General features: G+C 38.6%; 1 protein-coding gene across 3 annotated transcripts; it reads left to right on the forward strand.

Moving 5' to 3' along the window:
* Window positions 1-3319: 3319 nt before the first annotated feature.
* Window positions 3320-10369, forward strand: dpp7 (dipeptidyl-peptidase 7). 3 transcript variants are annotated; one of them, XM_053481629.1, is made up of 14 exons: window positions 3320-3467; window positions 3626-3746; window positions 3818-3957; window positions 4581-4744; window positions 5192-5327; window positions 6036-6117; window positions 6202-6368; window positions 7262-7322; window positions 7436-7554; window positions 7671-7827; window positions 9619-9683; window positions 9830-9900; window positions 10013-10131; window positions 10232-10369. In XM_053481629.1, the coding sequence occupies exons 1-13, from the start codon at window positions 3393-3395 to the stop codon at window positions 10110-10112; spliced, it is 1458 nt and encodes a 485-aa protein (XP_053337604.1). In that variant the 5' UTR covers window positions 3320-3392; the 3' UTR covers window positions 10113-10131; window positions 10232-10369. The 3 variants fall into 3 exon arrangements, with proteins under 3 accessions (XP_053337604.1, XP_053337603.1, XP_053337602.1); XM_053481628.1 differs by having other exon boundaries at window positions 3321-3467; window positions 10235-10369; XM_053481627.1 differs by having other exon boundaries at window positions 3321-3467; window positions 10013-10369.
* Window positions 10370-11095: the final 726 nt, after the last annotated feature.

Here is an 11095-nt window from a genome sequence, read left to right on the forward strand (position 1 = left end):
CAAGGGTACACACAGTAGTCTCTTTCAGCAAAAAAAGAAAAAACCTTGTCCAGGAACGGTTCGAGGAACAAAGGAAAAGGCTTTGAGTCAAATTGACCTCCAAATTTACTAGAACTTCAGTATGTGCTGGGCCAACAAGTTCAATCCATAGAGGCCTGATCTCACAACTTATAGGAGTTTAAAAAAAAGTCTAAGTGCCAGATACAGTACCACAGCACACATTCACAGGTATCGTGGAGTCCATGCCTGAGGTGAACAGAACTTATTTTGCAGCTTAAGGGGACAATACTAAGCAGGTGATTTTAAGGATATGGCTGATTGCTTGTGTATCCTTGGATTTGACATGGGGAAAAAAAGGTTAAGGAAAAGGGGACAAAATATCAATATATATATATTAAACTTTTTTTAATGTAGAACAAAAAAATTATATAAAAAGATTTATATATATATTTGGAACACAATCGCCATCTGTTGGGCACCTAGGGTGTTACACGTGTACATTTTCCAAATATCATGAAAAGGTTCTCTAAACGAGCTATTAACCTAATCATCTGAATCAACTAATTAACTCTAAACACCTGCAAAAGATTCCTGAGGCTTTTAAAAACTCCCAGCCTGGTTCATTATTCAAAACCGCAATCATGGGTAAGACTGCCGACCTGACTGCTGTCCAGAAGGCCATCATTAACACCCTCAAGCAAGAGGGTAAGACACAGAAAGAAATTTCTGAACGAATAGGCTGTTCCCAGAGAGCTGTATCGAGGCACCTCAGTGGGAAGTCTGTGGGAAGGAAAAAGTGTGGCGTAAAACGCTGCACAACGAGAAGAGGTGACCGGACCCTGAGGAAGATTGTGGAGAAGGACCGATTCTAGACCTTGGGGGACCTGCGGAAGCAGTGGACTGAGTCTGGAGTAGAAACATCCAGAGCCACCGTGTACAGGCGTGTGCAGGAAATGGGCTACAGGTGCCGCATTCCCCAGGTCAAGCCACTTTTGAACCAGAAACAGCGGCAGAAGCGCCTGACCTGGGCTACAGAGAAGCAGCACTGGACTGTTGCTCAGTGGTCCAAAGTACTTTTTTCGGATGAAAACAAATTTTGCATGTCATTCGGAAATCAAGGTGCCAGAGTCTGGAGGAAGATTGGGGAGAGGGAAATACCAAAATGCCTGAAGTCCAGTGTCAAGTACCCACAGTCAGTGATGGTCTGGGGTGCCATGTCAGCTGCTGGTGTTGGTCCACTGTGTTTTATCAAGGGCAGGGTCAATGCAGCTAGCTATCAGGAGATTTTGGAGCACTTCATGCTTCCATCTGCTAAAAAGCTTTATGGAGATAAAGATTTCATTTTTCAGCACGACCTGGCACCTGCTCACAGTGCCAAAACCACTGGTAAATAGTTTACTGACCATGGTATTACTGTGCTCAATTGGCCTGCCAACTCTCCTGACCTGAACCCCATAGAGAATCTGTGGGATATTGTGAAGAGAAAGTTGAGAGACGCAAGACCCAACGCTCTGGATGAGCTTAAGGCCGCTATCGAAGCATCCTGGGCCTCCATAACACCTCAGCAGTGCCACAGGCTGATTGCCTCCATGCCACGCCGCATTGAAGCAGTCATTTCTGCAAAAGGATTCCAGACCAAATATTGACTGCATAACTGAACATAATTATTTGTAGGTTGACATTTTTTGTATTAAAAACACTTTTCCTTTATTGGTCGGATGAAATATGCTAATGTTTTGAGATTTTCATGAGCTGTATGCCAAAATCATCAATATTAAAACAATAAAAGGCCTGAACTACTTCAGTTGTGTGTGATGAATCTAAAATATATGAAAGTCTAATGTTTATCAGTACATTACAGAAAATAATGAACTTTATCACAATATGCTAATTTTTTGAGGAGGACCTGTTTTATATATATATATATATATACTCAGCAAAAAAAGAAACGTTTGACTTTCAACTGTTTTTACTTTCAGTAAACTTATATTTGTATGAACACTAAAAGAGTCAACACCATAAGACATAAACTAAAAATGTTTCCCAATGTGCCCCTGAATGAAGGGAGGCTCAAAATCAAAAGTACCAGTCAGTATCTGGTGTGGCCACCAGCTGCTTGAAGTACTGCAGTGCATCTCCTCCTCATGGACTGCCTATTGCGGACAGTCTGAGCACTGATGGAGGGATTGTGTGTTCCTGGTGTGACTCGGGCAGTTGTTGTGGCCATCCTGTACCTGTCACGCAGGTGTGATATTCGGATGTACCGATCCTGTGCAGGTGTTGTTACACGTGATCTTCCACTGCGAGGATGATCAGCTGTCCTTCCTGTCTCCCTGTAGCGCCGTCTTAGGCGTCTCACAGTGCGGACGATTTATTGCCCTAGCCACATCAGCGGTCCTCATGCCTCCCTGCAGCATGCCTAATGCACATTTACGCAGATAAGCAGGGACCCTGGGCATCTTTCTTTGGGTGTTTTTCACAGTCGGTAGACAAGTCTCTTTAGTGTCCTGCGTTTTTAGAACTGTGACCTTAAATGCCTACTTTCTGTAAGCTGTTAAGGTCTTAAGGACCATTCCACAGGTGCATGTTAATTAATTGATTATGGTTAATTGAACATACATGGAAAACATTGTTTAAACCCTTTACAATGAAGATCTGTAAAGTTATTTGGATTTTTACAACATTATTGTTGAAATACACAGTCCTGAAAAAGGGACGTTTCTTTTTTTGCTGAGTATATATATATATATATATATATATATATATATATATATATATTTTTAATTTTTACTTTACTTTTTTATATCTAAGTGTAATTAGGTAAAAAAATATTAAAAACAAACAAGCAAAAAGAACAAAACAAACAAATATATATATATATATATATATATATATATATATATATATATATATATGTGTGTGTGTGTGGTTGTGTGTGTGTACATACATTATATAATGTATGTACATATAGAACTCAATATTTTCATTTTTTTAAAAATATATAAGTGAAATCCGGTCATAGTTAATAATTATTCAATCCTGTTAAAGTTTTTATAGTAACATAGTTAAATAATCAAAACGATTCTGTACTGATGGGATTTAATTTAAAATGATTAAAAATATATATATGATTAGCTTTTGGAGACACAGAGAGAGAGAGAGAGAGAGGGATGTTTGCCTCTGGTTGAGTCGATGAGGAAACGGAAACACCCGAGTCAGACCGAAGATGAATCACGTGACACTAAATCACGTGAAACACAATCACGTGACTTTAAACCATATCACATGACGGTGCAGTTTAAAGCCTTGGTGTTTATCCTGTAACTGAATTCGGCTGTGTGTCTCTCTCTCTCTCTCTCTCTCTCTCTCTCACACACACACACACACACACCATGGCGGGCCGGTGGAGCTCCTGTGTGTTTGTTCTGACTGCTGTGTGTGTGCACCACGCTTTTACATTATATACGGTAAAGATTTACTTTACTCTCTGATAAAATGCAATCCTACTCCACTTGTACTGCTGTCCCCTGGATTGGTGTAGTGAGAGTCTGCTGGTTTTGGACACAGCCTTTTCATTATAGTTAATTTTAATGTCTTAAATTTGTTTTCATGGATCTGTAACCAGGCCAGAGGAGGACAGAGATCTGAACCTGACCTGAAGGAGAAGTTCTTTACTCAGATTTTGGATCACTTCAATTACAACAGCCTGGGTAATGGGACGTATCCTGAGCGCTACCTGATCACAGGTGTGTTTGCTTTTCATTCCCACTTTTATATTACATTACACAACCCGTCTCGAGCTTCCTCGTGTCTTTAGATCAGTACTGGAGAAAAGGCCAAGGCCCAGTCTTCTTCTACACTGGGAATGAAGGGGATGTCTGGGACTTCGCCCTGAACTCTGGCTTTATAATAGAGCTTGCAGCTCAGCAGGACGCGCTGGTCATCTTCGCCGAGCATGTGAGAGTGAAAATTATATGATATTGTTACGAAGTGAGGTCTGAAATGCTTTGTGTAACTTGGCAGCACTTAACAGATCTGTTTTGGATTGAGATGAAGGAAAAAAAGTCTTCAGAAGGCTCACTGGCACCACTAACATTGATTTGTTCCTCTAAGATCCTGTTGTGGTCCATACACTAATCAGGCGTAACATTACGACCACCCACATCATACAGTAAGTCCCAGACTTACAAATGTACTCATTCATACTGTAATTCTGGGACTTACTGTAGAAGGTCCAGCTCTTGTGGGATGTTCGCAGTCTGCGTTGGTCAGAACCTAAAAAGTAATCCAAGGAAAGGAAACGAGAAGAAAGAGATGAGAAGGCTTGCTCGTGTCGGCCAGTCCAATAGATGAAATTGAAAGCTCAAATTGCTGAAAACATTAATGCTGGTTCTGAGGGAAAGGAGTCAGATCACATAATGCATTACTGATTTTATGGCAAAATAAAGGGATCCATGTAATATCAGGTGGGTGGTCATAATGTTATGACTGATTGTTTTTTAGATGTGCATGAAAAGAACCCTACAGTTTTCTGATTGTGTTTCCCTTACCAAAATATCTCAACTTTAATCCATTTCCAGAGATATTATGGGAAATCTCTACCCTTCGGCCAAGAGTCTTTCAACATTGAAAATGTCGGGCTCCTGACGGTGGAGCAGGCTTTGGCCGACTACGCGGTCATGATCACAGCCCTTAAAGAGGAACTTGGAGCTCAGAACTGCCCTGTCATTGTTTTCGGAGGAAGGTAAGACATGTACACTTTTGTACTGTATCCACACGGGAGAATAATTTCCAGACAGTTTTTGAGCTTGAAGAAGAAACACTCTTTATAAGGGATGTGATCTGGTGTAGAACCTGTACATGCTTTGCATTAATAGTCGCATTGCAGTTCTGCTCATGTGAGCATCAAGACAAACATGCAAAGATTTGTGCCCCTGTAAATAGTGTAAAGGACAACACACACAAAAATATATATATAATAATAATAATCAATTAACCAAAGGACAGTATTTTAAAAATCAGCCTGTATAATTTCTAACCCACATTGTTCATTTTCCTTGCATACTACATTTATCTACACCTACATTATGATGACATTTTGTATAATTTCAAAGAATTCTTAATGTGTTATGATGAAGACCAAAACTTACCACCATGTAATGTTCATTTATTTCCCCTCTCTATACTGTAGTTATGGAGGCATGTTGAGTGTGTACATGAGAATACGGTACCCCAATGTTGTAGCCGGCGCTTTAGCGGCTAGCGCTCCGATCCTATCTACAGCAGGAATGGGCGACTCCGGGCAGTTCTTTAGAGACGTTACAGCTGTAAGTTAAAACCTTTTATACACATTGTAAAACATTATGTATAACTGTGCTCTTGGCAATTTTATGTTGTATATTACAACATATTATATGTTATACATATAATACAGAAACTGTGTTTGCCAGAGAAGCTACTTCTGAAGTTGATGCAACTGAAGTGACCAATCTTGCTTCCTTAAAAATTTCAAGTTGCTAACTTAAGCCGTTTTGGAGAGATGATTTTATGTGCCCCAAAAATGGCCTTTTTTTTCAGTATTGAAAATTGAGTATTGATGCTAAAATTGGTGTGAGCTGTACAATTTGCTTAAATGAAAAGCATTCCGTGCTAAATTAAGGATTTTTCCCCCGCAAAGAATCTGTAGTGTCCGTAACCTTGTCAAATTTATGCTGCAATATTTTAACAATTTTGCATTTTATTATACTTTTTCAAGTTTGCCTTTTCATGTGAAATCTAAATTGGCCGAGTTGCATCTGAATGACAGTTAAGACCGTTGAAAGATTTGAATTTAAAAAAGTTCCGAACACTTCAGACATCAAAGGGCATGAAATTGTATTCGGCAAATGTTTCTTTTTATCTGATGAAATGTGTATGCATATTACCAAAAAAAAAATTTAAAAAAAATTAATCATGGATCAGGAGATAAGAAGCATTAAGTATATTATGACTGACTTACAGAAAGTATGTTTTTTTTTTTTTCCAACTATATGCAGGACTTTGAAAATTATAAGCCAGCCTGTAAGGATGCTGTAAAAGAGGCTTTCAAGGAGCTTCAGACTCTCGCACAACAGCAAGGTCATTATATGTTACACACAAAATAATTAAAGAAAAAAGAAAAAAATAAATAAAGTTTTGGCTTTGTTTTTTTTCCCCCTCTAGCCTATGCCCATATCCAGTCAGCTTTCTCTCTGTGCAAGACTCCGTCCTCGGATAAGGACATCCACCAGCTGAACGGTTTCCTGCGAAATGCCTTTACTTTATTGGCCATGATGGACTACCCTTACGCGACCAGCTTCATGTCAAAAATGCCTCCTTATCCTGTTAAGGTAAAAAATTTTCACAAATGCTTTACATTTACCTTGATTTCAGGCAAATACAATCCTCTGGGACATTAAAAACAATCTCAGCTTCCCAGATATCGATATGAATGAGAGAGATGTATTTTTCAGTTTTTGGGCAGCTGTATAGAAAAAAAAATCAAATCATACGAGGGGCGTTCAAGTCAAACTGGGACTTTTGATTGTGCAGAACAGTTATGAGAGTAAAAACCCCTTTTATTTCTCTATATAATCCCCAGCTACACTTATCCTAGTATTTCACTAGTGTTTAGATACCATCAAGGTAGAATGTTTTCTCAGTACGCTAGAGTATGCCATGATCGGACTGCCTGCCTTATGTCTGAAACGCTGGCCTTCCAGGAACTCCTTTAATGGCCTAAACATGTGGAAATGGCTTTGAGGTTAGGACTGTATGGGGATACGGCAATAACTTCCATCTAAGTTCCTGTAATGTGCAAGTGGCGTTTGTGGATGATTGAGTGTGCAGTTCCCACAGACAGACGCATCTCTTCCAAGCGTTTCACAAGTTATGTGTAGATATTAAAGAAACACTTACTGAATCTTCACAGGAACTACAGGAAAGTTGATCAAAAGTCCAGCTTTGACTTGAACGCCCCTCTTATGTTGTGTAGTGTGGAAGCTTATGGTTTACCCCTCTAGTTTATAATGTATTCACACACTGGCAAGTTAAAAGTGATAATTATCGAGCTTGACAAAGACTGTACGCTTTTAATGACCATAATTCATGAACACATGACATGGACACACCTATCTCTCCATAACGGCGCTCCTTATTGTCCGGATGGGATTCAGATGTATGTACTGATCAGGATGCAGATTTGTACATTTACGGCACGGTTGTATTTGTTTCTGTGCTGTAGGTGGCATGTGAGGTGATGCTGAACGGAACAGACGTGCTGTCTGCGCTTAGAGACGCCGTCGGTGAGGAAGCCGCACTTCAGGAAACCTGGCTTCACTGAATTGCTAAGAAGATTATAAAGAATACACAAGTTCAGATTTGCGTCATTATTAACTGATGCCTGACGTCTTTTTAGGTATTGTGTACAACTCTACAGGGACGCAGACATGCTTTGACGTTTACTCGCTGTATGTGGAGTGCGCAGATCCGACAGGCTGTGGCCTCGGCTTCAACAGCTACGCCTGGGACTATCAGGTGATTAACTCTAATATGTGCATGAAGACTTGCTCACAAAGTTTGAATGCTTCTTACTGCATTTTGATTTAAGAAGTAGGTACTTTGGAATCAACTATGTTGTTTATGTCGATCAGGCGTGCACGGAGATCGAGATGTACTTCGAGAGCAACAACGTGACGGACATGTTCCCCCCCATGCCTTTTACACAGAGCATGAGACAGGAGTACTGCGCCAAGCGCTGGGCGGTGCTGCCCCGGCCAGGCTGGCTCAAAACCCAGTACTGGGGTGATGGTGAGCATCAAACACGTTCGCCATATAAAGTGCATATATAGATATATATATAGTATATGGTTACACATTTTGTACATTTTTAATATGCAACTTTGACTTGTTTTTAAACATGTAGCATATCCACATTTCTAGGTAAAAGATGATACTCACTGGCCACTTCATTAGGTACATATTGCTAGTACTGGGTTTTTACCTTCAGAACTGCATTAATTCTTTGTGATAGAAATATTTCCAGCACTGATTGATGAATCTGAGATATTCTGGTCTATATTCCTCCATGATGCGAATACTCGTTCCACCATGTCTTAAAGGTGCTCTATTGGATTGAGATCTGTGGAGGCCCTTTAAGCACAGTGACTTCATTGTCATGCTTAAGAAACAAGTTTAAGATGATTTTAGCTTTGCAACATGACATGTTATCCTGTAGGTCATAAAGAGATAAACATAGTCTCAAGGTTGCAGCAAAAACCGAGACTCATTAGACTTGGCAACATTTTTCTAATCTTTCATTGTACAATTTTGGTAAGCCCATGCAAATTTTTGCCTCGGTTTCCTTTTTCTTAGCTGACAGGTTGTTGTCGTCTTCTGCTGCTGAAGCCCATCTGCTTTGAGGTTTGACGTGTTGTGCTTTCAGACATGCTCTTCGGCATACCTTGGTTGTAACAAGACATTATTTGACTTACTCTGGCCTTTTTATCAGCTCGAACCAGTTCACCTCTGACCCCAGGTATCAACAAGTCACCCAGAGAACTTTCTTCCTGGATATTTTCTCTTTTTCAGAACATTCTCTATAAATCCTAGAGATGGTTGTGTGTGAAAATTCCAGTAGATCAGCCGGCCTGGCACCAAGAACCATGGCACATTCAAAGTCATTTCCATCTGTTGCTCAGTTTAAACTCCAGATCATCTTGACCATGTCCTCATGCCTAAATGCACTGAGTTGCTGCCATGTAATTGGCTGACTAGATGTTTCCATTAGTAGTTGAACAGATGTACCCAATGAAGCGGCCGGTGAATTTTTATTAAAAGGGGCAAAATGCACGACTATTTGTCGTACTAGAAATGAGTGACCGTGCAGGAGAGAAGTTATGTACGACCCTGAACATACCGGATGAGTTAAAGTTATAGAAAGCAACGCTAATATACTCCAATACAAACTGATGTTAAATTTAATTTAAACTGTAATTTACCAAACAACCAGCAGAGGGCTCAGATTCACAGACTTGTTTTTATTTCAGTGTGTTATTTTTAATGTTGAGCAAATTTCCAAGAAAGCGATGCAGCAGTGAGATGGAAGTAATGTGTAAAGTTCTTATTATTATAATGATTGAACATGAAGAAAATTGTTTTAAAAACAGTGAGTCAATTAAAGATAAAATTAAACATAAAATTAATTTAAAATATGTATGTACAGTATAAGTATATTTGCGTGAATGTATGTATAATATTTATTATATTTATATAATCTTAGAATTTTTTTCCCTAGAATTTTCATAACTTTTCAAAAATTTATAATTGTTTCCATACATATTTCAAAAAGTTTAATTAAATTAATAGAAAATATTCCAAGTTAAACCCAAGTTTAGATTTCATTTAAATCTATTTGAATCAGAAATCACATTAACAATAAAGGGAGAGAATGTTATTGCATTAAAAATATATATTTATCTTATGCAATAACATTCTCTCTCCCTTTATTTTATATGTAATAAAAGAAGACGGCACAATACGGAGATAGAAGTGTATTGTTACATAATTTCTCACCATCCTATTGCTCATGATTCTTTCTAGCTCTTTCAACAGCCAGTAACATCATCTTCTCTAACGGTGATCTGGACCCGTGGGCCAACGGAGGGGTAAGATCTGAGACCACACACACACCATCTCTCTCTGTCTAAAACGCTTCCTCCAACATGTTGCGGATTAAAAGAACACCCAGATTAATTACACACTCCAGTACATCAGCTGAAGTGATAATTGGATCCATATTCATATCTTCCAGATCAGAAAGTCACTTAGCGAGTCTTTGATTGCAGTCAACATCGCAGATGGAGCACATCATCTGGATTTAAGGTGCGTTAGTCTTGAATCTGCTTTAATAGTTGGATGATTCAAATGATCATGTGTTTATATATACACACACACCTGTGTTTATGGTATAAGTGACAGTTGTGGTGTTTGGCAGGGCTTCTAACGATCAAGATCCTGCATCGGTGATAAAAGCGCGGCAGCAGGAGGCCACCATCATCGCACAGTGGGTGAAAGCTGCAAGAGAAAAGATGTAGTCAAAAATCTTTGAAAAAGGTGCACATTTAGACATTTTAAATTTCCAAGTATGTAGGAATCAAACCATTTCAACAATACCTTTATTAGAATAGTCTCCTTTTTTCTTTTTTACACTGAGCAGGTGGAATAATTCAGGAAAAGGGGAAGACTTGTCTATTGGAGTCAAAATCACAATTCATCAAACTTGTAATTCTTACTGCTTGCTGCATTTTTTTTAATCATGCAATAAAATAAAATTTCTACAAGCTTTCTACAAGAGATTTCAGAAATGTTTATTGACCAAAGCTTTTCTTTTGCACAAGCTCACATTACACACACATTTTTCAAACTCTTAAAGCAATCAACCATTACAAAAATTTCCATCACATTTACATCTTTACAAAATCTTCTACATCAATAACATCACAATAAACACAAATTTAATTATTGTTCAGAATCACTTTTTTTCCATTCTCTTCAAAAATAATAATTCAGGTCTTGTTTTGAACAGCGCAGTCTTTGGTCGATCTCTAGAAGGACAATAATAAGTTAAGAAAATTCCACATTCATCACTGGGAGAAAAAGAAATACATCATACATACATACAAAGCCCTTAATTGTGAATGTAAAATATGCACATCGGCCATTAATGTTTTTTTTTTAAACACACTACTACAAAATGCACATGAGCTGGTTTCATTAAACAGTGATTTAAACAATCATCATAAATAAGCACAAAAAGATTTCTGGGTACTACGACAAAAATCTGTAAACACAAAAAAAAAACCCAGCCATATTTATCGGATATGTGACATTTCGATACAAAACACGAGTCTCAGGAATCAAAATAGACTTCGCTATCATTGCTCAGTAAAGATTCAAAAGGCACAAGCAGAACAACACAAGATTAAGAAATTCAGTCTTTTCCACCCTCCTTGGCTCGGCGCTCTTGGTCAGACGTTAGGCAACGTCTACTCTATTCAGTCAACTGTAAAGAGCGAGA

The sequence above is a fragment of the Clarias gariepinus genome, chromosome 21 (assembly GCF_024256425.1).
Source record: "Clarias gariepinus isolate MV-2021 ecotype Netherlands chromosome 21, CGAR_prim_01v2, whole genome shotgun sequence".
In the NCBI taxonomy this organism is placed as follows: Eukaryota; Metazoa; Chordata; class Actinopteri; order Siluriformes; family Clariidae; genus Clarias; species Clarias gariepinus.